The sequence below is a fragment of the Mauremys mutica genome, chromosome 19 (assembly GCF_020497125.1).
Source record: "Mauremys mutica isolate MM-2020 ecotype Southern chromosome 19, ASM2049712v1, whole genome shotgun sequence".
Classification (NCBI taxonomy): Eukaryota; Metazoa; Chordata; order Testudines; family Geoemydidae; genus Mauremys; species Mauremys mutica.
The window spans coordinates 1,536,069-1,562,402 of NC_059090.1; the positions used below are offsets into that span (position 1 = coordinate 1,536,069).

General features: G+C 46.9%; 2 protein-coding genes and 1 long non-coding RNA gene across 5 annotated transcripts in view; 1 reads left to right on the forward strand and 2 right to left on the reverse strand.

The window, feature by feature from the left end:
• The window catches only part of BAZ1B (bromodomain adjacent to zinc finger domain 1B), an 88,092-nt gene extending 85,154 nt beyond the window's left edge, over positions 1-2,938 (reverse strand). Inside the window, exon 1 of the mRNA XM_044993982.1 lies at positions 2,808-2,938. Within this exon, the coding sequence (XP_044849917.1) occupies positions 2,808-2,920 (113 nt within the window). The 5' untranslated portion in view covers positions 2,921-2,938. The remainder of the gene's footprint in view (positions 1-2,807) is intronic.
• On the forward strand, positions 2,844-9,348 carry LOC123353142. The gene is made up of 3 exons (XR_006574406.1): positions 2,844-2,980; positions 3,823-3,891; positions 9,148-9,348. It is a non-coding gene; the product is annotated as an uncharacterized LOC123353142 (long non-coding RNA).
• Positions 9,061-26,223, reverse strand: LOC123353141 (uncharacterized protein C2orf72-like). 3 transcript variants are annotated; one of them, XM_044993995.1, is made up of 3 exons: positions 25,530-26,223; positions 10,577-10,715; positions 9,061-9,171 (listed from the first exon to the last, which is right to left on the reverse strand). In XM_044993995.1, the coding sequence occupies exons 1-2, from the start codon at positions 26,167-26,169 to the stop codon at positions 10,612-10,614; spliced, it is 744 nt and encodes a 247-aa protein (XP_044849930.1). In that variant the 5' UTR covers positions 26,170-26,223; the 3' UTR covers positions 9,061-9,171; positions 10,577-10,611. The 3 variants fall into 3 exon arrangements, with proteins under 3 accessions (XP_044849930.1, XP_044849928.1, XP_044849927.1); XM_044993993.1 differs by having other exon boundaries at positions 10,577-10,718; XM_044993992.1 differs by having other exon boundaries at positions 10,577-10,718; positions 25,515-26,223.
• Positions 26,224-26,334: the final 111 nt, after the last annotated feature.

Below are 26,334 nucleotides of genomic sequence, written 5' to 3' on the forward strand. Positions count from 1 at the left end.
TATGTTATAACTGCTTAAATAAATGTGCATCAATTTATTATATCCTCCTTGCAAAAAGGAAGGACCAAATTTAGTGAAAAGACTATATTTAGTTGCAAATCGACATATTTTAATAGAAACCAACTAATAAAAAGCAACTTTTCTTTAGGAAAATAAATAAATACAAATGCATAACAATTAAAATCAAATGGTTTAACTCAAGGTTTACTGCTTACTGATTTAAAACATGATTAAAACCAGTAATTAAAGTCAATCCACCCTGCTGTATATTGAAATTGTAATAGTAATTGAAGCCTCCAAGCCCCAATCTTGTTGCTTTTCTAAGCTCCTTTCAATGTCATATCCCACATCATCTAAGATGTCAGTCACATGAACTGTAGGTTTATTCAGACTTAAATTATTTAAAATGAATATTCACATTATAAAATGAATATTGCATTAAGGCACCCCAACACCATTTCATTGTACTGAATGCATTAGTAATACCTGTCTGAATCTCAGACTTACACTTCCTTTTCAAAGGCTACATAATCCTTCCTATGGGCATTACCTGGCTGTACTTCATAGTGAAGTAACAGAACATTTTCTAATGCAAGAGTCTTTATAAGTTGTGGAGCCTCTTTGTCTCAAGGGCTGCCAAGATCTCTCGCACATTATACACATTTATACATTTCCTCCACAATCTAAATTCTCCTTGCGGTTTCCATCCCACTTGTTGTACAGAAGACAGATCAGTCTCCAGGGCCAGTAGTTTGTAGAGTTACAGCCCATTTTAAAAAAAAAACAAAAAAAACAAACAAAACAAAAAACACAGAAAACAAAAAAACCCACCCACACACCAATCTACGTAGACATTAAGTCCTCTGCACAGAATTATGGGTGCATCTCCTATGATTGTTATTTGATTTGCCTACCACCCACTTCCCCCTCTTCATCCCTCCAAGAAGTGATGAACACTGATTATTATGCTACAATACCATGAACTTATAGCCTACCTTTCATACAGGAGAATCCCAGAGGGTTTTCAAACTGTATATATAGAGAGAAAAGAATCCACTGCAGACAAGCAACTTCCATTGCCTGTTTCTTAATTTTTCCCACAAGAGCTATGTTTTCCACACCATCATTTATGCAAGAAATAAACTTGCTAAATAAGTCCCCTTCCCAATTCTGCTCCAATGACTAGAGTAAACTGAGGCCTATTGACAACTATTACATATATGGCCAGTTGGGGCTTCTGACATTTATCTCATTAATATTTATACAAGACACTCAAACCTTTATACCTGCATACGGTCCTGGCCTATGTGTTCTTGTCTGCCTCGTTCTCTTGTTACACAAACTATTTTGCCATGTCTTAAATTGGGGTATAAGTTTGTCAAGCAGGGACCACAAGCCTTCTACTCTGGCTCTGATCCTACAAACACTTAGGCCAAGTCCACATCACTCAGGGGTGTGAAAAATCTACACCTCTGTAGTTATATAGATCTTGCTCCCGGTTTAGACAATGCTATGTCAGCGGGAGATCTTCTCTCATCGACATCGCTCAGACATGGATTAACTACATTGATAGGAGAAGCTCTCCCCTCAGTGTAGGGGGTATCTTCACTTAAGTGCCGCTGCTTAATTTTAAGTGTAGATCTGCCCTTATATGCAAAGGAGGGCCAATAATCAAGAAGAATTAAAATGGTTTAAATCCAATAGTTAACTGTCCGCAAAAAGAGTTATAGTTGCAAGTTCCTACTATGTAGGCTACAAAACAAACATAATGTGCAATGTTCTAGGGCCTAAGCTTTAGCAAGGCTAGTTTTCTTAACATATTTACCATTTCAAGTGTTTAAGCAGCAAGCATGTATGTCAGAGATTCTTAAAATAGCCTGTGTCAAATTAACCCTTATACTTGGGTTCTTTCACACAAGCCCCTTCCCTTTATTTTACCAAATTAAAAATCATAAAACAGGAACTGAATTTTACAAGACTATCCTGAGACAGAAGCAAGTGTTCACAAACCATCTGCGTTTACTACCAGCCTAACAATATGAACTTAAGTATTCAGTTACTTCATCAGTTTTTGGAGGCTGAAGCCCTGTTTCCTGCCCAGTAAGACAAGCCATTCAATATCCTAGGAAACAGGGAGTTATAAAGCAGCTTTGGTGGAACTCTGAAGAAGTGACAAACGAACAGAGCCGTTTGTATAAGCATCTGCCACACAAATCACGCAGCATCGGGTAACAGAAACTGACTATAAACAAAACGGGAAGTGACTAGTTGACTTTCGGTGCGAGGCTGGGCTGCCGGGCGAAGCGCAGCCCAGGCGGCCGGGGCAGAAGCTGGACAGCGGGAGCCTGCGAGGCAGCCAGTTCCGGCGGTAGCACCCCACCGCCCGAGCCCCCGGCCACCGGCTGATGTTTCGCGGACCAGCAGCTCTCGCCGGCCGCTGTCCGCGACGGCCGGGCTCCAAGGGGAGTGACAGCGCCGGGGCTCGGAGCGCTGTCAGCGGCACAGCGAGCCAAGGGGGCCCCGGTCAGCGGGAGCGGGCGCTGCCCCTCCCCCAGAGGGGCGCGGGGCCACGCGGGGCAGCGGCCGGCACCCAGGGCACTTTCGACCCGCCTGCGCCGCCCCAGATCAACCGGGAGCTCCTCGCAGCCGCGGGACAGCGCCAGCAGCCCCACGCCCAGCCCGGGCAGCGGCCGCTCAGTCACCCCCCTCCCGGTACCGGGGCCGGGGCCGGCAGCCGTACGGAGCCAGCACGGCCACTGTCCCCTCGGAACCGCCCCTCCCTCAGGCCCCACGGGCCGGGCGGATACTCGCGGGTGCGGAAGGCCTCCTGCGTGTGAGGGACGATGAACCTCTCGCCCGCCTCCCCCGGCGGCAGCGGCTTGGCCAGCGGGAAGGGCTTGCGGCCCAGTAGCGGCGCCATGACGGGAAGCGAAGCGGCCCCGGCTGGGCCTGGCGGCTCCCCACAGCAACCCCGGCAGCGGTAGGACCCGGGCGGGAGGATTGAAAAATGGCGGGAGAGTCCCCTCCCCCCTCCCGAGCGAGCGGCCGGCAGAAGCGCTGCGCGCGCACCCTAACCTGCTATTACCGCCAGGCCGGCCCTTCCCGCCTACGGCACCGCCCGATTGGTCGCAGTCTGGGCCACACACAGTCTAGTGGCCGTGTGGCGCGCCTGTCTACTGGCCTAGCCCCGCCCACTTAGCGGACAATTTAGGTTGCAGAGCGCGTAGGGTGAAAGGTCACGTTATGTAAGCGGAGGGAAGCGAGACTCCATTTTGTGGCCCCGTTACTAGTCCCGCCTCCTTCCCTCGCCGGCCAATGGGAGCGCGTCCCCCTCATATCCATCCGGGTACCACGGAGAGGCCGCGCGCCCGGCTTTGTCTCCACAAACGGAACCCACCCCCTCCCCCCCTTAAAGGGGTAGCGCCTGGCCCGGACGGCTGAGCTGCGCCGAGGCTGTAGAGGGCGCTGCTGGCTCTAGGGCGGCTGAGACCGCCGCTCCCCCGCCCGCCTCCTGCGTAGCGCAGCCGGCTACCCCCGCCCCTCCCTGCCCCCGGCTTGTCCGCGGGGGCGGAGCCAGGCTGGCCCCTCGCGGAGCAGGGTCCCCAAGCACCAGCGCCTGGAGTCAGGTGATGCCAAGAGAGGCTCTGGCAGAGAGAAGCCTGAGCACGTGACCCCGCCCTGTACAGAAGTCAAAGGCAAATAAAAAAAGACACAGAACAAAAAAGCAACGTGTGTTTATTGATCTAGCGTTAAAGTCATGATTGTTAAACCAAACTCTTGGTGCCGGACTCACGACGGTAGCACTCTCGGTTCTTGGTCAAGGGGTCTAGGTGCAGTGGATGGGGCCTTAAGGACCTGAGTTCTAGTCCATGGCCTGCTGGATGCCTGCAGGTGAGTCAATTCCCCCTTTCTCTGCTGTTATTTCATCCTCTGTAAAATGGGGCTACTGTTATTCTTGGGGAAGGGAGAGCCCAGTGGTTTGAGCATTGGCCTGCTAAACCCAGGGTTGTGAGTTCAAACCGGGGGGGGGCAGTTAGGGATCTGGGGCAAAAATCTATCTGGGGATTGGTCCTGCTTTGAGGAGGGGGTTGGACTAGATACTGCCTAAGGGGAGCAATCTTGATATTCTAAGGCCTTGGCTACACTTGCAAATTTGCAGCGCTGCAGCAGGGTGTGAAAACACACCCTCTCCAGTGCTGCAGATTGCGGCGCTGCAAAGCGCCAGTGTGGTCAAAGCTCCAGCGCTGGGAGTGCGGCTCCCAGCGCTGTACGTTATTCCCCACAGGGAGGTGGAGTATGGACAGCGCTGGGAGAGCTCTCTCCCAGCACTGGCGCTTTGACTACACTTAGCGCTTCAAAGCCCTGCCGCGGCAGCGCTTTGAAGCGCTAAGTGTAGCCATACCCTATGACATGTAGCAACATTGTATTAAAAAAAATCTATTCCAAAATAGGGAAAACTGAGCCAATCTCTTTACCATGGACAACACTACACTCCCCACAAGCAGCAGGCACTTCACCTGGGCTTCATCCACCCCTCTTCCCTTCCATGATCTTGTCATTTTTGTTGTGCCCTTTGTTGTGATCCTAGTCTCCTTTTGTTTGGAAATTTTGATTTGGCTTGAAAATTGCCACATTTAGGCTGTCTACACTACAGACCTTACAGCAGCACAGTTGCGCCGCAGTAACTGTCTCCCACATAGCCTCTCTGTGCCATGGTAGATATGTCAGCAGGAAAGCATCTCCCACCAACATACCACTGTCCACACCAGTGCTTTTGTCAGTGAAACTTATGTCACTCTGAGGGGCCGCTAGGATGACCAGACAGCAAATGTGAAAAATCAGGACAGGGAGTGTGTGTGCGGTTGGGGGGGGGGGGGGAGTGGTAAATAGGAGCCTATATAAGAAAAAGACCCAAAAATCAGGCCTGTCCCTATAAAATCAGGACATCTGGTCACCCTATGAGGGGCGCTTTTTTCACACTCCTGAGGGACAAAAGTGCTACTGTAGACATAGCCTTACTCTGAAGGCAAAGGAAAATGTTTCTGTAAGTTTTGAAAACAATTAGTCACATAAACCATTCCATTGTTTTAAATATGACTGGATTAATGCCAGGGCTGGCGTTAGGGCGATTATCGGGTCCCATGCCCCTAAGAGGGCCATGCAACGTCCCGAAGGAGCTGCCGCCGAAGTCCCAGCACTGTCAGCGGTGTCAGCTCAATCGTTGCCGGTGCCTTCAGCGGCATTTCAGCGGAGGGACCTTCCTCCGCGGCAGCGATTGAGCTGCTGCTGAAGACAGCGGTGGGACTTCGGCGGCAGCTCCTTCGAATCAGGCCCTGCAGTGCCTAAAGCCGGCCCTGATTAATGCTCGTCTCCCTCTAGCTCAGAAATGGGTTGTTTTTTGGCCCTTCAAATTGTCCGTATTGTTAAATCATCTTTTGAACTTGTTCAGTTGCTAAATTTGATTAAAATAGGTTGTAATTAACCAAAGTTATTAATGATTTTTGTTGTGGATAATTTTCAGCTCAATCTTGCTTTTGCAGATATTAGCTGAAGCTTTTTTTGCCATTGGTTTATGAGATTACAAGATTGGGCACTGTATATTTGGGATCCTGTTGCCCTTTATTGGCTGGTTACAGATTAGATTGAACGTAAGGATGTTCCTACAGGCGACAGCTAAAGAGATCTTCCTTTAGCTCAACTGGAATTGGAAAAGGTTCAGAAAAGGGCAACAAAAATTATTAGAGGTATGGAACAGCTTCTGTATGAGGAGAGATTAATAAGACTGGGACTTTTCAACTTGGAAAAGAGACGACTAAGGGGGGATATGATAGAGGTCTATAAAATCATGATCAGTGTGGAGAAAGTAAATAAGGAAGTGTTATTTACTCCTCATAACACAAGAACTAGGGGCCACCAAATGAAATTAATAGGCAGAAGGTTTAAAACAAACATAATATATACCTGCCCCTGGAAATTTCCACTACTTGCATCCGACGAAGTGGGTATTCACCCATGAAAGCTCATGCTGCAAAACGTCTGTTAGTCTATTTATTTATTTATTTTCTTTTATTTTTATTACTGTTAGTCTATAAGGTGCCACAGGACTCTTTGCTGCTTTTACAGATCCAGACTAACACGACTCCCCCTCTGATACATATAGAGTAAGACACTAAGGCTAAGAAAGGGATCAAATTCTGACCCAATGTAATTGCAAAGTCTTAGTTCTAGATCTTAGATCATACGTTTTAGGTCTGGGTAACAAATCCTACCCTGCCTATGTAAGCACACACAATTTTCTTATATTTTGTAAAGTAAATGAAGGAAGTTTTTAAAGGGTTAAATTAACGGGCTGTGTCACCAAATTATTGAATTAAAGAGGTGGGTGGTGCCAGCTAAGCTAATTTTGGCTCCTGCAGAACCCTGCCTCATGCAAAACACAGCTGACAAGCTACACAAATGTAGCTAAGTGCTCCCTGCAAGCACTGTACAGCTTCCCTTCACCACTCCGAACACAAACCATATTAGCAGAGTAAGCATCAGACCAAGACTAGAACTTCGCTTTCCTGGTTCCACAGCACGTGTCTAACACCCTAGGCCACCTTACTGCTAAGCTACTGAACCTGTTTTAATGATTTGCTTTTATATTGCTTTATTACATGTAGTTCTCAAATCCTCTTAAAAGGGTGGAGAGGATTTACTAGCTGAAATTGACCGTTGACCTAAGTGCAGGGATTTGATACAGTGACAGGCAGTGTGGTGCACTGCAGTGGTTCTCAAACCTTTGTATTGGTGACCCCTTTCACACAGCAAGCCGCTGAGTGTGACACCCCACCCCCCTTATAATTAAAAACTCTTTTAAATGTATTTAACACCATTATAAATGCTGGAGGCAAAGCAGGGTTTGGGGTGGAGGCTGACAGCTCGCGACTCCCTTAGGGGTCCCAACCCCCCGTTTGAGAACCCCTGGTGTACTGGATTCAAGATGGGTCTCCTAGTAAGTTATTCAGCTGCTGTAGGAATATTGGGTGACAGTCTCTGGCCTGTGCTATGCACGCGGCCTGTTTGATGATCAGAATGTTCCTTTCTAGCCTTAAATCTGTACCAGGATTCTGTCCCCAGCCTTATCCAAAATTTCTTATGTAACTTTTTCCAGGGCATTTATATTTTCTATTCCCCAGTTACCCCAGTACGTCTTGCCCCTAGGTGAAGGAGGCGCTTTGGCGAGAAAGGCAGGGAGAGTTGTCCTAAGGTGCAGTCCTGGCCCCACCGTAGTCAAGGGCAAAATCTCAATTGATCTCAAAAGGGCCAGAATTTCCCCACTGATGTTTCCTCTCACTTTTGAGGCGTAACCTGGGCTAGTTCAGAGGTTGACAGTGAAAATTCTCCCTCACCAAGTTTTTTCTCCTTGGCTTCACTGACAGAGACTAACGTCTAGTTTTCAAATAATGGCAATTTTGTAAACATTTTACCATTCCTAACATTGAAAACTGCCTCTTGCTTCGGCCTGTCAAGCTCTACTTATATTTCACACTCGTGCTACACTGTCCCTCTCTTGGCCCAGCATGATCACACAAAGAAACAACACACACCCGCCACACATCACAAAAAGGAGGCACTTCAAATGATTTAAATCTCAAAAAGCCCTTACTCAGTTTACTCAAAAACATTAGAAAATATTCTCTATTGTCCTACAAATGTGAAAACAAGATGGTTTGTCTTTTTAACCCCCTTATTTCTTGTCTAACAAAGGGGATCAAAGTCAGATTTCTAATGCGTTGTAACCTTAACTATAAAAAGGCTATATCGGGTGGGCAAACTACGGCCTGGGGGCCGCATCCAGACCTCCAGACATTTTAATCCAGCCCTCAAGTTCCTGCCGGGGAGCGGGGTCCGGGGCTTGCCCTGCTCCGCGCAGCTCCCAGAAGCAGCAGCCTGTCCCCCCTCCAGCTCCTACACGTAGGGGCAGCCAGGGGGTCTGCATGGGAACCATGGCCAATGGGAACTGCAGGGGCAGAGGAGCCAGAGGGGGGACAGGCTGCTGCTTCTGGGAGCTGCATGAGGTAAGTGCTGCCCGGAGCCTGCACCCTGACCCCCTCCTGTGCCCCAACCCTCCTGCCCCAGCCCTGATCCCCTTCCCCCCTCCAAACCCCTCCATCCCAGCTCAGAGCAAACTGCACCCCCAACTCCTCATCCCCAGCCCCATCCCAGAGCCTGCACCCCCAGCCAGAGCCCTCCCCTCAGCCCCCAGCCTCAGCCCCCTCCCACACTCTGAAATCCTCATTTCTGGCCCCACCCCAAGCCAGAGCCCTCACCTGCACTCCCAATTTTGTGAACATTCACGGCCCACCATACAATTTCCATACCCAGATGTGGCCCTCAGGCCAAAAAGTTTGCCCACCCCTGGGCTATATCCTCACAGTTACAAATCACACAGGGTGCAGAAGGTGGGTCCAGAACCCTGATCTTGAAGCTTCAAACTCAGTCCAAACTTGAAGTAAAAGAAAGTTATGCTTAGCTCTCCGATATAGAAGGAACCTTATGTCCTTTCTAAACTGTAACCCACCAATGGAAATCAACTTACTCTCACACACCCCTATAGTATCTGGTCAATAACCAACAAAATAACCACAGCCGTCAATAACCAAAACAAAAAAAAATCAAAACAAAATTAAAACCCAATGCATCACACACTTAGGAATAGGAACAGAACTGGGTCCCAACAAAAAACATTAATAATGTTTGCTTAACTACAATCCATTTTATCCCAATAGAACCAAGGCATGAGTTTTTCAGGACATTTAACTCTATGAAAATTTGAAGGATAACAAACAAATCTTTTTGTGAGCTAGAGAGACCCAACAAAAATGTCAGACATGCCAAATTTCACATGGAGTATTTTTTTAAATGATCTGTAACTCTAAAACTGTTTGATTCATTTTCTTCAAACTTTGCAGAATGTTTTTCCTTTGCCTTCTGAGCAAATCTGGTAATTTTCATACCAAATCAATTTTCTAAGCCAAAATTCTTGGTGGATTAACATAGGACTTTATAACAGACGCGCGTTGCAACAACTTTAATTTTGGAGCTCTGTATTAACACAAACACAAAACAGTAACAGGTGCTGATGTTTTTTATTTTGGATGACAGGTGAGATCCAGGTGGACAGAGGATCTGGGAAAAAAATGAAAATACATACGTCAGGCTAGGAGATAGCAGCAGCAGTGTGTTCTAGGTAACATGCATAGAATGCTACAACATATGGTTGTTCATGGCCTGAGTAACACCTCTGTAGATTACACTATTAATGAAAAACAAACCACAGATTTACAGGCAAGTTAGCTGCCTAGTGACTAATGTTAATACTTATGTTTTGCTTAGAGAGAAAACACACTTTGGTAAGTTTTATTTGGTTATAATTCGTTTCCTCTCCATTGTATGGATAACTCAGTGGCGTGAGTATAAAAGTTGTTGCTCTCTTGGCTCTGGGAAGCAAGGGTGAATGTTTGCATCTTCCCGCTCCGCAAAACTTTGTACAAAATCCTGGAGAATTTCAGCCCAGCTCCAGGAATAGCTGTCGGAGCTTCTGTAGTAGATGCAACAGAGGGAGCACAAAAGATGGCGGCTAATGTAAGCCATAACTGTGGGGGATATAGTGCGGGAGGGGTGACGATGCAGATTTAAGACACTCCCACCCTCAGAACGTAGTGAAAGAGTTTCTCTTGTACCAAGATACCCAAGGTGGAGGGACCAGTCTCCGTGAATCCCATGATACCTGCCCCAGCCTATCAGCATGAGCCAGAGCAGCTTAGGTGCTACTCTATTATAGACCAGTTGGCCACATGCAATGCAAGCTCTTTGGGACAGGGGCTGTCATTTACTAGGTTTACACAGCACCCAGCACGTCAAGGTCCTGACCTGGTTGGCCTCTAGGCACTATAGCAATATAGGGTCCCTATATGCCTTGAGCCAGCTGTGAATCAGTGTAGCATGGACATGCTCCACCCTGGGCACCACCCCTACACCAGGGCAGGGTGGGGAGTATTTGGTGTCTGGGTTGGCTATGCTATGCTGGGGGAATCCTCAGAGCCAGATTCAACTCCTCTGTGCCACCTGGACGGTGCAAAGGGGCTTGAACCAGGGCAGAAAAATCAGGCCCATGGTACTTAGAACAGGAAGAAGGGACATCCTCTATCTGACTGGAACAAAGTTTTACTTAGAGCGCCTCCTGAAGGGCTTGGAGATCCTCAGATAAAAGGCACTGACCAGAGACCATATAAACTATTATCGCCAGGAATAGGCCCTGCATTGGGGCACAGTCCCTGTGACATTAGCATATTGCCGTGTAAGAGTCACTGCCTTACAAGCGATGCAACAAATGTAATTAGTTATGGATGCCAAAGTCTAATGAACTGCTAAGCATATTTTACTTAGAATACAGCGTGAGTCACTTGACAAGCTTCCATCTGGCAGACAGACTATGTTAGACAAGTGGGTTTGCTAATGGGACATCGCTGTGGACAGATTCGTTTGCTAATGGCTAAATGTAACTAGCAGAGTAGAGTCAAAGGACACCCACCTGTGGGCAGGAAGCCGGCCCGATGGGACCCAGTCTCAGGTGCGAATGTTTATGTACTGGCTTCCAATAACACCAGCGCACGCCACACAGAGCGCCCCCAGGACTTTGAAGAGGGTGGCTCGTGAAACCCAAACAGCGTCTTCTGGCAAAGAAAATGTTATGAAAAATTGTAAAAAGGTTATATATTTAGGAGCCTACGTTCCAGTTTTAGATGCCATGGCAATCCACAAAACCCCCGCTCGGTTGCTGCCTAACCCCATAGGTGTCTAAAATCACTCAGTGCCTACATTTCCGCTGTACTAGTTCTCTAGGAACCTAAATTCCTGGCTCTGGGCATGAACACTTCTGCCTCCCTCTGGGTGTCCAGGACCGGTACCTATCTCCCACCTGATTCCCCACAGCAACCCCCAACCTGGCAGAAGACAGGCCTATGAGCACCTCACTCAATCCAGCAGGTGTACTCAGAGACCACTTACTGGATCATGTCCCACTCGAAAGCTAGCCAGAGGAAGAGGCTTCAACAAGAGAGATTCAGGGAGCCCCACATCAGAATATCTCAAAGCCCAGCGGTTAGCGCATCTCCTGAGAGGTGGGAGACACTTGTTCAAATCTTTTCTCCACATCAAGCACGGGGGGAACTGAACCCAGGTCTCCCATGTCCCAGGTGAGTGCTCTTACCACTGGGCTAAAGGTAGTAAGGGTCAGACCCCTGCTGCTTCCTCCTTCTCTGGACATTGTGTGTGGAGTCAGGCAGGTGACTAATTAATTCTCACATGAAACAACTTGTGTCCTTGAGTCGCCCGACTCCAGAACGGCATTCCCAGTGGTGGATCACAGGCAGGACAGGCAGGACAGGCACCCCCCCAGGGGGGTCGCACTCAGAGGCTTGCTGTGTGAAAGGGGTCACCAGTACACAAGTTTGAGAACTACTGCCCTAGAGTGTTATAGTTTAAAACTAACTCCCCAAACTCCACAAGTAAAGAATAAAACACCCAGTGTAGAGCCAGGACTCCTGATATGAAGCTCCACTAAAAATTCAAGCAGCCAAATTCAGCACCAGTTTCACTTTCCAAGTTTCCTTAGGAGGCAGCCCCAAGAAGACCATGTTACAGCAGCCTAGTGCAGAGAACACAAAGGTGCAGATGCAAGTAGCAAGTTCCCTTCATCCAGAAGAAATGGTCACCCTCACCTTGCCAGGCGTAGTTGGAAGAAACACTCTTAGCACAGCTACTCCCCAGGAACCCATTAGCAGCCAACGCTCTGACACGGCCTCTAAGTTATGACCCCACTTCACAATTGACAGACACACTCCCTCGATCAGCAGGGCTGACAGAAGCCTCTCCACTTCCTCCTATTGCTTCCCCCCCAACCCTTCAATAGAGCCTTGGTCCTACACAGAGGGAGCCTCGGTGGACCACAGTACTCCTCTGGCCCAATGGAGCGCTCTACAATAAGATAAAGCTCGCCTGAGTGGGAGATGGAGCTTCCTCAGGGGCTGGTTCAAGGCGGTGGAATTAACTTCTCCAGGAACTAAGGACCGTCCCAGCTCTCCCCACCTTCCACCCACAGTACAAGGAGAATGTCTTTGGCTTTGCCTTCTCTAACGTCAACGTCTAGCCACATGGGTAGATATTTAGTAAGACAAAAACTCCAAACTAAAGCCCACCACCGCAACCTCCTGCACAGACGGAGCCTTTTCTTCTACGGCTCCACTGGGATTCGAAGTTACATCCAATTTATCAACTGGTCAGTGCATCTTGCTATGAACACTTACAGTGTCAAACACAAGACAGCAGAAATGTTCCCCACTCTACGAGGCTTGGCATTATTAGTTATTTGTACTGTGACAACACCTAGGGGCTAGAATTAAAGACCCAGGTCCCACTGGGCTGGGAGCTGCCAAACCCAGAACAGAACGACAGGCCTGCCCCAAGGAGTGAACCCTTTATAAATCATGTGAACGCAAAGAGGACACTGTAGAACGCCAGGCAGTTTGCTCGGGTCAGTCAGCCACAAAACGTTCAAGCCAGCAATGTTTCCGTGGCTCAGGGCTCATGGGACAGCTCCTCCTCCTTGCTGCAGTCGGGCAGGTTATGAAGAGAGCAGCCTTCATTGGTACTATCAGCTCCATCCCTTCCTGCCTCCAGCCAGTTTCCTTCCTGCCTCTGCAGTAGGAGGGCAGGAGGTGGCTGCCTGTACTGCAGTGAACGTTGTCCTATGAGCATTAGGCTCCTAGCACCTAAATCATTGTTGAAAATGGGACTTGGGCTCCTAAGTCACGGATACTTTTGAAATGTTACCTCAGATTAACGACAGGAGTTTTTCTCAAAAACTTTTCAGGTCCAGCCCCTGACCTTCCCTGCTCCATCTACTAATCTCCCTGAAAGCACAAGCCACACAGAGAGAGATTCCTCATTCATTTCCTTCCTCAGGCCCATCAGTCTGACAGAAACGTCCCTGTCTCCCACATTTTCCACTTCTGAACCAGCCTGTCCCAATTCTCAGCAGGACACTCAGAGGACCAAGAGTTTCCTTTTTCAGCAAAAGTGGGCAGCCATGACACAGGGCAAATGGGTTACTCAATTGTCTCAGGGACTCTTACTGCTCCTCCTTCTCCCAAACTAATATTTTCTTCCCTTTTTCCCAATGTTGAGAAGCAGCTTCTCAGCTGCAGTAAAGGCCATAGGCCATGTGCCTGGGCAGCAGCTGCATACAGACACATATTCAAGAGAATTCTCAGGGGCCATGTAGCCAGTGGGGTGCATTCAGCACTAGACCTAAAATGCCAACTTCTTTAGCTAGATCAGTGTATTGGACATGTGCTGATGCAGAGCTCAGAATCTGGTATCATGTCTAGCAGCGAGCAGTCTGGGTGACCTTTCATCCTGGACAGATTTAAAGGAGGCCTGTTTACATATCCCTGCCATCCTACGATTCACCCTACAGCTCCATCCTTTTTTACCCCATCTGGTTATGGCTCTCCAGCCTTCAGAAGGCGATGGTGATGGTGGCAGTGGCTGTTTCCCTGCAGCGGTTCCTGTTAGAAACTTGACGCTCTCCCAACCACCCAGAAGTGGAGCTGTCCCCTCCTCCAGGCATCCAAATGCATAAGGCAGAAAGAACATGCTGAAGAGTTATCCCCTGATGGCTTAATATCACTAAGGAATCACTGGGGATTCCTATGCACAAGCTACAGCTCAAGCAATGTGATTGTCTGTGGACAGTCTCTCTGAAGCCATCAAGCCAAAGGTCCCCTCAAATTCAAGTTCAACACGTCCTGGTAAGATCAGACAATCCAGCTGTAGTGCTGGATCTCAACTGGCGCAAACCTCAAAGCCACAACATCCTTTGTGTGGGTAGAATGCACTGTGTGGGCTGAAGGAACCTTTTTCATCTCACAATCCAAAGGCAGGCTAGCTAAGCAGGTCATTGGGGAGGAGTCACTCAGCCAGTGTGGGCTCCATCCAGCACGCTGACCTCCTCACAAACTCAAAGCCAGTGTGTAAAATCTGCAGCTGTTACCCTCAACCCACCAGGCCTGGGCGCACAAGTCCAAGGGAACCTTCCCCGTGTGTCTTCAATGCCCCTCCGATACCTCACAGACAAGTTCGAAAAAAGGGAGGGCAGAGCGAAGGTGGCCCTGCAGGCCGGAAGCAGCCTCAGTAGGTCCTGCTACAAACCAGCTCCAGTTTGCTCTGGCATGTCCAATCAGGTTGCTTGTGTTTCCAGGCCTTCTGAGCGCAACACACCATCTCCCATCTGTAACGATGTGGTTCTGGTGGGACCCAACTGAGAGTGCCAATTCAGGACCAATTGCTTAAAACAGGGCAGTCACAGCCCTAGGCTGGGGTTTTTCCACCTCTAAGGCAAACCAAACCAGCCAGACAAAGAGGACTTTGGTCTCACCCCACTGGCTAACCACAAGTCACATAAGCAATTCCCTTAGACACTCCAGTTTCCCAGTATCACCACCAGCGCCACTCGTTATGGGGACAAATGGTTAAACCAACACCCCAATGCAAAAAAAAAAAAAAGGTTCTCTCAATCCCAAAGAATCAAGCCCCAGACCCAGGTCAATATACACATCAGATCTTACCCACAAATCACGCTGTTGCCAATCCTTTAGAATCTAAAATCTAAAGGTTTATTCATAAAAGGAAAAAGATAGAGATGAGAACTAGAATTGGTTAAATGGAATCAATTACATACAGTAATGGCAAAGTTCTTGGTTCAGGCTTGTAGCAGTGATGGAGTAAACTGTAGGTTCAAATCAACTTTCTGGAAAACATCCACAGCTGGGATGAGTCATTCAGTCCTTTGTGTAGCACTTCCATTTGTAGCAAAGTCCCTCCAGAGGTAAGAAGCAGGACTGAAGACAAGATGGAGATGAGGCATCAGCCTTTTATAGTCTTTTCCAGGTGTAAGAACCTCTTTGTTCTTACTGTGGAAAATTACAGCAAAATGGAGTCTGGAGTCACATGGGCACGTCCCTGCATACTTTGCTGAGTTACAAGGCGTATCTACCTTCTCCCAATGGGTCAGTTGTGTAGCTGATGATCCTTAATGGGCCATCAAGCAGGTTAGGCAGAGCTAACACCAACTTGTCTGGGATGTCTCCCAGAAGCACCGCATAAGTTTGAAATACAGACAGTATAGCCAATATTCATAACTTCAACCACAAAAATGACACATGCATATAGACAGTATAATCATAACCAGCCAATCATAACCTTGTCTTAGACACCTTATATGACCCCCTTTACATAAGATTTGGTGCCACTACAGGACCTTGGTTGCGACCATGTTCTATATGGTCCCAGATTATATCAATAACGTCACACCATCCAAGCTCAGTCAGTCAGCCCACCCCTCAAACTGCTCCTCGGGCAGGGTTCTCACCACACCCTTGGTCTCTTGGAGAGCAGACACCACGATGCCTGTTACAGCAGGGATTCTTTACATCATGGCTCAGGGAGAGGAAAATAAGGCTGGGGGGGGCTCTTCAGTTCCTGCCTTCCTCAATCTGGGTGTGAAAAATGCTTATCCCCAGGTTCTTTCAGGGTGCAAGTGGCCACGTTAGGGTCTCTCAAGGGATCTGTAAATGGGATCACCCAGGAGTTCCCCCCCAGTCTCTCGGTCCTTTCTCAGGCCTGTGGTTGGATCTCCTGTTTCTCCCTGGAAACTTCACATGGTGCTTCACTAGCTTTCACCTTACTCCATCTGAAATCCTGCTAACAGCTGTCCCACCTTTACGCTGCAGTTTGGAAGGTGGCCTTCTTGGAGTCCTTTACATCCCCGAGACCGACGGAAGAGTCTGCTGCCCTCGCGTCTCTTTTCCTACTGAATTTTCTATCCAGTCTAAGTAGCGTGCAGTCTTGGGGCTCTTTCCCAAGGCCGTTTCCAGTTTCCACAAGAATCAAGCCAGTTCCCTCCCCAGCTTTTTTGTCCTTGACTCAAACTGAGGTGATGCTGTCACTCCCTTGGCGTGAGCAGAGCTTTCAAAGTGTACTTAACTCAAACCGTCCTCTTGAGCAACATCATTGATCTCTTTATCCTTCCTGAAAGACACAAAAGGGGCATGGCTGCCTCCAGATGTGTCACCCCCAAATGTCCCAGGTCCTGCATTGCACCGTCTATATGGCTACCAATCCCCCACCTGCTTACAATGAAAGCTCTTCCCACCTGAGCTGGGACAGCCTCCTGCACAGAAAGAGGACGGAGCCTTCAACACATGCACGTCCTTAGCAAACACTGCCATGTCAGGAGTACTTAGAACCATACAAGTTGACACGACCACTCCAGAAGGGGCTGTTCAGCAATTAGCACTTGCTCCTCCGCGCTGTTCTTAGTGTATCTGAGAACTGCTATGTCAGACCCCATGAGTCTATCCCACAGATAGACACGAACTGGTGGGCAATTCTCCTTCGTAAGAAGAGAGAACACCCTGGCACAATCCCTCTGCCCCTTTTGAGCCACCCGCCAGGCCCTGAATGTCCCTCCAAGGCAGAAAACTCAATAATAATGGGGGATTTCAACTATCCCCCACTGACTGGGCATATGTCATCTTAGGAATGGATGCAGAGATAAAGTTTCTAGATATCATTTCTTGGAGCACCTAGTCCTGGACCCCACAATGTGCGGGACAATTCTTCATTTAGTCCTAAGAGGCACATGGTATCTGGTCCAAGAGATGAATATAGCTGAACCGCTCAGTAATATTTACTATAATGTAATTAAATTTAACATCCTTGTAGGGGGGAAAATGCCAAAGAAACCCACCACAGCAGCGTTTAACTTCAAAAAGGGGAACTACACAAAAATGAGGAAGCCAGTTAAATGGAAATTAAAAGATACAGTCACAAGGGTGAAAAGTCTGCAAACTGCACGGAGATTATTTAAAAGTAGCATAATAGAGGTTCAAACTAAATGTATACCCCAAATCAGAAAAAGCAGTAAGAGGACCAAAAAACGCCACCATGGCTAAACAGCGGAGTAAAAGAGGCACTCAGAGACAAAAAGACATGCATCCTTTAAAAACTGGAAGTCAAATCCTAGTGAGGAAAATAGAAAGGAGCATAAACACTGGCAAGTCAAGTGTAACAGTATAATAAGGCAGGGCAAGAGAGAATCTAAGAGCAACTAGCTAAATACACAAACACTAACCGCAAAAAAACAATAAGTATGTCAGAAACAGACAAGCCATTGTGGAGAAGCTAAATGAATTTTTTGCATCGGTCTTCACTGCACGGGATATGGAGGGGATCCTCACATGTGAGCCATTATTTTTAAGTGACAGATCTGAGGAACTGGCCCAGAGTGAGGTATGAATAGAGGAGGTTTGGGAACAAATTGATACATTAAAAAGTAGTAAGTCACCAGGGCCAGATGGTATCACCCAAGAGTTCTGAAGGAACTCAGATTTGACATTGCAGAACTACTAACTGCATTATGTAACCTTTTGCTTAAATCAGCCTCTGTATCAGATGGTTGGAGGGTAGCTAATGGAATGCCAATTTTTAAAAAATGCTCCAGAGCAATTCTGACAATTACAAGCCAGTAAACCTAACATTGGTACCAGGCAAATTGGGTGTCAAAAAACATGGTCAAGGGGGATCCAGGGGATATAGTGTACTTGGACTTTCAGAAAGCCTTTGACAAGGTCACTCACCAAAGGCTCTCAAGCAAAGTAAGCAGTCATGGGATAAGAGGGAAGGTCCTCTCATGGATCAGTAACTGGTTAAAAGACAGGAAACAAAGGGTAGGAATAAATGGTCCATTTTCATAGTGAAGAGAGGTAAATAGTGGGGTCCCCTAAGGATCTGTACTGGGACTGTGCTATTCAACATATTCATAAATGATCCAGTAAAGGGGGTGTCAGGGTTCCCCTCCACTCTGAACTCTGCGGTACAGATGTGGGACCCGCATGAAAGACTCACCTAAGCTTATATTCTACCAGCTTCGGTTAAAACTTCCCCAAGGTACAAATTCCTTTCCTTGTCCTTGGATGGTATTGCTGCCACCACCAAGTAATTTACCCAAAAATCCAGGGAAGGGTCTCTTGGAATCCCTATCCCCCCAAATATCCCCCCAAGTCCCTTCACCCCCTTTCCTGGGGAGGCTTGGGAATAATATACCAACCAGTTGCCTTAGCAATGTGAGCACAGACCAGACCCTTTGTCTTCGGGACACTGAAATCAATCCCATTCTTAAAAGAAGAACTTTATTTATAAAGAAAAAAAATAAAAGAATTACACCTGTAAAATCAGGATGGAAGGTAACTTTACAGGGTAATAAAAAGATTTTAAACACAGAGGATTCCCCTCTCGGCTCAGCTTCACAGTTACAAAAACAGGAATAAAACTACCTCTGTAGCATACAAAAATTCACAAGGCAAAATAAAAGATAACCTAATGCATTTCCTTGCTCTACTCACAGTTTCTGTGATTTCAGATGGATTATTCCAGGTATATGTGCAGGAGATACTGTACCTGCTTGGCTTCTCCCTCCCTCCGGAGAGGGAACAACACACAGAACAAAAAAACAAATTCTCTCCCCCCACCCCCAGATGTGAAAGTATCTTCTTTCCTCATTGGTCCTTCTGGTCAGGTGCCAATTAGGTTATTTGAACTGCTTAACCCCTTACAGATAAGGCAATCCAGTACAGCTGCCAAAGAGGGATTTTATGCCACTGCATACATAAAGGTTGCTACCCTCCCCCTCAATATTCATGACAGGGGGTGAATATAGAGATGCCAAATTTGAGGTCAACACTAAACTACTCAATAGTTAAGTCCAAAGCTGACTGCGAAGAGTTACAAAGGAATCTCACTAAACTGGGTGACTGGGCAAGAAAATGGCAGATGAAATTCAGTGTTGATAAGTATAAAGTAACGCACATTGACAAAAATAATCCCAACTAGATCTATAAAATGACGGGGTCAAGAAAGAGATGTTGGAGAGATTGTGGATAGTTCTGTGAAAATATCTGCTCAGTGTGTAGCTGAAGTGAAAAAAAAAGCTAACAGGTTATTAGGTCCCATCAGGAAAGGGATAGATAATACAATGGAAAATATAACTCCATTATATAAATCCATAGTATGTCCACTCCTTGAATACTGCATGCAGTTCTGGTCGTCCCGTCTCAAAAAGTATATATCAGAATTGGGAAAGGTACAGAGAAGGGCAACAAAAATGATCAGGGTATGAAACAGCTTCCATATGAGGAGAGATTAAAAAGAGTGGGACTGTTCAATTTAGAAAAGAGACAACTAAGGGGTGGTAGGTCTATAAAATCATGACTGGTGTAGAGAGCGTAACAAGGAAGTGTTATTTACCCCTTCGCATAACAAAAGAACTCTGGGTCACCTGATGAAATTAATAGGCAGCAGGTTTAAAACAAACAAAAGGAAGTACTTCGACAGACAATGCACAGTCAACCTGTGGAACTCACTGCCAAGGGATGTTGTGAAGGCCAAAAGTATAACTGGGTTCAGAAAAGAATTAGATACGTTAATGAAGGATAGGTCCATTAATGGCTATTAACCAAGATGGGCAGGGATGCAACCCCATGCTCCAGGCATTCCTAAACCTCCAATTGCCAAAAGCTGGGAGTAGACAACAGGGGAGGATCACCTGAAATTGCCATGTTCTGTTCATTCCCTCAGAAGCATCTGGCACTGGCCACTGTCAGAAGACAGGACACTGGGCCAGATGGACTATTGGGCTGACCCCGTATGGCTGTTCTTATGTTCTCCATCCCTCGCTCAAACCCCAAACAGCTCCTCCTCATGCGCCAACCCAGCAGGCACCAAACAGCAGATTGCCAACAGCCCCTCACCCAGCAGCAAATCCTACATTAACAGAGCAGCGGGCCTGTGAGATGGGGGACTGTATGACCGGTTCCAGGGGCTTACAGCACATGCAGCAATGGGGGATGGGGCAGACAAAGAAGCTATGAAGGCTGCTTCAACAGATATAGGAGAACCTCAGAGTTATGAACACCAGAGTTATGAACCAGAACCAGAAGTACAATCAGGCAGCAGCAGGGACCAAAAAAAAAAAGGGTGAATACAGTACAGTACCATGGTAAACGTAAACTACTAAAAAAATAAAGAGACAGCAGCATTTTTCTTCTGCACAGTAAAGTTTCAAAGTTGTGTTATGTCAATGTTTAATTGTAAACTTTTGAAAGAACCAGAATGTTTTGTTCAGAGTTAGGAACATTTCAGAGTTCTGCACAATCTCCACTCCTGAGGTCTTTGTAACTTTGGGGTTCCACTGTACATCCAGAGGAATGGTAACTGACTTTAGAGCACCATGACAGGCCTGTGACGTTCTCTACCTTGTGGAAATACCCATGTTCATCCTTATAAAATGATTGTGTGGTATCCAGTGCAAAGTTTGTCATGTTGAGTGTCTTCGGAAGGCTCATGATGCACTGAGCATTGTTGTTACAGTGATGTTATAGTAATTGTTGTTACAGTGATGTTATATATAGGTTATAATTTCATGTATATAGTTATGAGGCTGAAAATGTGTCCTCATGGCTTAAAGAAAGCCCAGGCAAAAGCTCTCTAAGAGCAGAGGGGCAGTTCACACCTCATCAAGGCATGTATGGGACAAACCCAGCCCAGCCTCACAGGAACAAAGGACACTGCCCTAAGGGGGAGGGATAGCTCAGTGGTTTGAGCATTGGCCGGCTAAACCCAGGGTTGTGAGTTCAATGCTTGAGGGGGCCACTTAGGGATCTGGGGCAAAAATTGGTCCTGCTAGTGAAGGCAGGGGGCTGGATGTGATGACCTTTCAAGGTCCCTTCCAGCTCTAGGAGATTGGTATATCTCCAATTATTACTGAAGCTCTGATCAAAGGGGTGAGCCTGGCTGAGGGGAAACCAGCCAGTCTGTGGTGAGAAACATCAAGTTTGTAAGGGCACTGAAAGTGTTAAAATCAGCTTAGAATGCATTTTGCTTTTATTTCATTTGACCAAATCTGACTTATTGTGCTTTCACTTATAATCACTTAAAATCTATCTTTGTAGTTAATAAATCTGTTTGTTTATTCTACCTGAAGCAGTGGATTTGGTTTGAAGCATGTCAGAGACTCCCCTTGGAATAACAAGCCTGGTACATATCAATTTATTTGTTAAATTGACAAACTCATATAAGCTTGCAGCATCCAGCGGGCATAACTGGACACTGCAAGACAGAGGTTCCTAGGGTCGTGTCTGGGACCAGAGATATTGACTAGTGTCATTCAGTTGCACAATCCAAGCAGCGGCTGGCCAAAAGTGCTCACTCACGTAGCTGGGAGCAGCTTACACGCTAGAGGCTGTGTGTGAACAGCCCAGGAGTGGGGGTCTCACAGCAGAGCAGGGTCAGGCTGGCTCCCAGAGTCAAGGATTGGAGTGACCTAGCAGATCACCGGTCCGGATAACACTAGGGAACGTCACAAGGCCCCAGCCTCCTGTTGCATTATCAATACCAAAGTAGCAGCAAGACGTCTTCTGAAGCAGAAGGTTCTTTGCCAGACCCACTGTTCTGGTCTAATCATTGCAGAATCCAGACTGTTCTCCGAAGGGAGAGTGGGCGTCCGTCCCTTGAATCATTTTTCTCGGAGGGGGCACACAGCTCCCAAAGTGGCCTAGCGCCTAGGTGGTGTGGCAGGGTCATTATTATTTACATGGAACCTGAAAATGTGCTGGGCGCTTTACAGATCCTGACCCAAGCAGCCCGCAGTGGTGTGCTGGGAACACCTACCCCACACATTAATCAGCTATAGAAGAGCCATAAAGAGCTCATATTTATGATTCACACAGAGCTCTCCCCCATCTTCAGTCTGTTCAAAAATAACAACCACCACCACCAATAAAATGGCCGTGACCTGAAACCCCGAGTGCCCAGCTTCCTCATCCTGCCATCCAATGTCTCCCCACTTGCGTACTGTAAGAAAATAAGAATGGCCGTACTGGGTCAGACCAAAGGTCCATCCAGCCCAGGATCCTGTCTACCAACAGTGGCCAATGCCAGGTGCCCCAGAGGGAGTGAACCTAACAGGCAATGATCAAGTGATCTCTCTCCTGCCATCCATCTCCATCCTCTGACAAACAGAGGCTAGGGACACCATTCTTTACCCATCCTGGCTAATAGCCATTGATGGACTTAACCTCCATGAATTTATCCAGTCCCCTTTTAAACATTGTTATAGTCCTAGCCTTCACAACATCCTCAGGTAAGGAGTTCCACAAGTTGACTGTGCGCTGCGTGAAGAAGAACTTCCTTTTATTTGTTTTAAATCTGCTGCCTATTAATTTCATTTGGTGGCCCCTAGTTCTTGTATTATGGTGTAGCAAGGTCCTCTGCCCGCCCCTCTTCCTGGGGCGCTCTGTCACCCCAACAAAGCGCAGAGGGGCTTCTAGTTCTTCAGCACCCGTGGCTTTATTTACACCCCATTCTCCCACTACCAGTGATATACTATATACAGAGCTTGTAGGCCTTACAATCGCCTCTCCTGCACAGAGTCTGCCCTCAGCCTGGAGACTGACCTTCCCCTGGCCATTCCCCCTTTGTCTGGCTGCCAGCCAGCCTTTATAGCCCTTGAAGCCTCAGGCCCGCAGGTGCAGCCAGTTCTACAGGCCAGGCACCAGGCTTCTCCCCAGCCCCAATCTATTCCCCCTGATTGGGGCTGGCTGAGCAGGGGCTAATTAGGTGCCTTTGCACCAGCACCCTGCTACATATGGGAATAAATAATAACTTTTCCTTATCTACTTTCTCCACATCACTCATGATTTTATAGACCTCTATCATATCCCCCCTTAGTCTCCTCTTTTCCAAGCTGAAAAGTCCTAGACTCTTTAATCTCTCCTCATTTGGGACCCTCTCCAAACCCCTAATCATTTTAGTTGCCCTTTTCTGAACTTTTTCTAGTGCCAGTATATCTTTTTTGAGATGAGGCGACCACATCTGTATGCAGTATTCGAGATGTGGGCGTACCATAGATTTATATAAGGGCAATAAGATATTCTCCATCTTATTCTCTATCCCCTTTTTAATGGTTCCTAACATCCTGTTTGCTTTTTTGACCGCCTCTGCACACTGCATGGACATCTTCAGAGAACTATCCACGATGACTCCAAGATCTTTGTCCTGAGTAGTTGTAGCTAAATTAGCCCCCATCATATTGTATGTACAGTTGGGGTTATTTTTTCCAATGTGCATTACTTTACATTTATCCACATTAAATTTCATTTGCCATTTTGTTGCCCAATCACTTAGTTTTGTGAGATCTTTTTGAAGTTCTTCACAATCTGCTTTGTTCTTAACTATCTTGAGTAGTTTAGTATCATCTGCAAACTTTGCCACCTCACTGTTTACCCCTTTCTCCAGATCATTTATGAATAAATTGAATAGGATTGGTCCTAGGACTGACCCTTGGGGAACACCACTAGTTACCCCTCTCCATTCTGAGAATTTACCATTAATTCCTACCCTTTGTTCCCTGTCCTTTAACCAGTTCTCAATCCATGAAAGGACCTTTCCTTTTATCCCATGACAGCTTAATTTACGTAAGAGCCTTTGGTTAGGGACCTTGTCAAAGGCTTTCTGGAAATCTAAGTATACTATGTCCACTGGATCCTTCTTGTTCACATGTTTGTTGACCCCTTCAAAGAACTCTAATAGATTAGTAAGACACGATTTCCCTTTACAGAACCCATGTTGACTTTTGCCCAACAATTTATGTTCTTCTATGTGTCTGACAATTTTATTCTTTACTATTGTTTCAACTAATTTGCCCGATACCGACGTTAGACTTACCGGTCTGTAATTGCCGGGGTCACCTCTAGAGCCCTTTTTAAATATTGGTGTTACATTAGCTAACTTCCAGTCATTGGGTACAGAAGCCGATTTAAAGGACAGGTTACAAACCATAGTTAATTCCGCAACTTCACATTTGAGTTCTTTCAGAACTCTTGGGTGAATGCCATCTGGTCCCGGTGACTTGTTAATGTTGAGTTTATCAATTAATTCCAAAACCTCCTCTAGTGACACTTCAATCTGTGACAGTTCCTCAGATTTGTCACCTACAAAAGCCAGCTCAGGTTTGGGAATCAACTGAAGCAAAGAATCCATTTAGTTTCTCCACAATGACTTTATTGTTTTTAAGCGCTCCTTTTGTATCTCGATCATCCAGGGGCTCCACTGGTTGTTTAGCAGGCTTCCTGCTTCTGATGTACTTAAAAAACATTTTGTGTTTACCTTTGGAGTTTTTGGCTAGTCGTTCTTCAAACTCCTCTTTGGCTTTTCTTATTACATTTTTACACTTAATTTGGCCGTGTTTATGCTCCTTTCTATTTACCTCACTAGGATTGGACTTCCACTTTTTAAAAGATGCCTTTTTCTCTCTCACTGCTTCTTTTACATGGTTGTTAAGCCATGGTGACTTTTTTAGTTCTTTTACTGTGTTTCTTAATTTGGGATATACATTTAAGTTGGGCCTCTATTATGGTCTTTAAAAAGCATCCATGCAGCTTGCAGGGATTTCACTTTAGCCAATGTACCTTTTAATTTCTGTTTAACTAACCCCCTCATTTTTGCATAGTTCCCCTTTTTGAAATTATATGCTACAGTGTTGGGCTGTTCAGATGTTCTTCCCACCACAGGGATGTTAAATGTTGTTATATTATGGTCACTATTTCCAAGAGGTCCTGTTATAGTTACCTCTTGGACCAGCTCCTGCACTCCACTCAGGACTAAATAGAGAGTTGCCTCTCCCCTTGTGGGTTCCCGTACCAGTTGCTTCAAGAAGCAGTCATTTAAAATATCGAGAAATTTTGTCTCTGCATTTCGTCCTGAGGTGACATGTTTCCAGATGATTTAGTTGGGAATTGGTCCTGCTTTGAGCAAAGGGTTGGACTAGATGACCTCCTGAGGTTCCTTCCAACCCTGATATTCTATGATTCTATGAATATGGGGATAATTGAAATCCCCCACTTTTATTGAGTTCTTAATTTTGATAGCCTCTCTAATTTCCCTTAGCATTTCTTCATCACTATCACTGTCCTGGTCACGTGGTCGATAATAGATCCCTAATGTTATTCTCTTATTAGAGCATGAAATTACTATCCATAGAGATTCTATGGAACATGTGGATTCACTTAAGATTTTTACTTCATTTGATTCTACATTTTCTTTCACATAAAGTGCCACTCCCCCTCCCTGTTCTGTCCTCAGATATATTTTGCACCCCAGAATGATTGTGTCCCAGTGATTGTCCTCAGTCCACCAGGTTTCTGTGATGCCTCTTATATCAATATCCTCCTTTATCACGAGGCACACTAGTTCACCCATCTTATTATTTAGACTTCTAGACTATGTACTTCACTCCTCCATCTACTGCCCCCACGTGCTCCCTGGCTACCCTCCCCCCCCCAATCTGTCCATACCATCCTGCTTCACACCTGCAGACGTGCGCTGCTGCAGGGCCTCGGAAGCTCGGCAGGCGGCTTTCATGATGGCCAGTTTCCCCCGTGGCCGGCCTGGAATGAAGACTTCCACCTCCACCTCCACCTCCTCCAGCTCCAGTGCCTGGCCCTGTTTCCTACCCCGCTTGTCTCGTTTACGTGGCTGTCTAGGGAAGGCACCCTGGAGCACGCTCTCCATCAGCTTCCGGGCCTCTGTCTCCTCTTCCTTCTTGGGCTGCACGATGACTCCCACCAGAGCAGCTGGGGCTCTGCGGCTAAACTTCTTCACTTCCTTCAAGATCTTCTGGATCTCGGCCTGCTTGCCCCGCAGGGAGGAAGCTCGGCACAGGAAGAAGATGAGTTGGGGTCGACTATTGCTAGCACCAGGCTTGGCCCCTGGCTGTGTCTGGGTCACAGCCATTGCTGGACTGATCCCTGATTTGCAAGCATCCGGGAACAATTCTTGGACAAAAGCCGCCATCAGAGCCCGAGTGTCTTTTGCCTCCTGAGACTCTCCAACCAGCAGCACCTCTGGCTTCCCCCCAACCTTCTCTATCAGAACCTGGAAATCCTTTAGGATCTGCTCGCCAGTGGCAGCAGCAGGGGGTTTCTCTGACACCTGCCCCTCACTGTCCATGTCCTGTTAGCATGAACTCTCCTGCCCTCTGCTTGCCTAATACTGAAGGAATCACAAATTACACTTTCTTGCTATGTCACAATACACCACCTTGCCTCACCTCACCCTGGGGCACAGCCCCCCTCCATGGCCTAGAGCTGGGACACAGCCCATTATATTGTAAGG

What these genes read in the sequence shown, in the direction of transcription:
- LOC123353141 (XM_044993992.1), bottom strand. Translation starts at nt 26,169, where the DNA reads ATGGACAGTGAGGGGCAGGTGTCAGAGAAACCCCCTGCTGCTGCCACT. An exon ending in TGCAGGTGTGAAGCAGGATG is followed by an intron (nt 10,719 to 25,514) that starts GTATGGACAGAT and finishes TTTCTTTGCCAG; the next exon opens with AAGACGCTGTTTGGGTTTCA.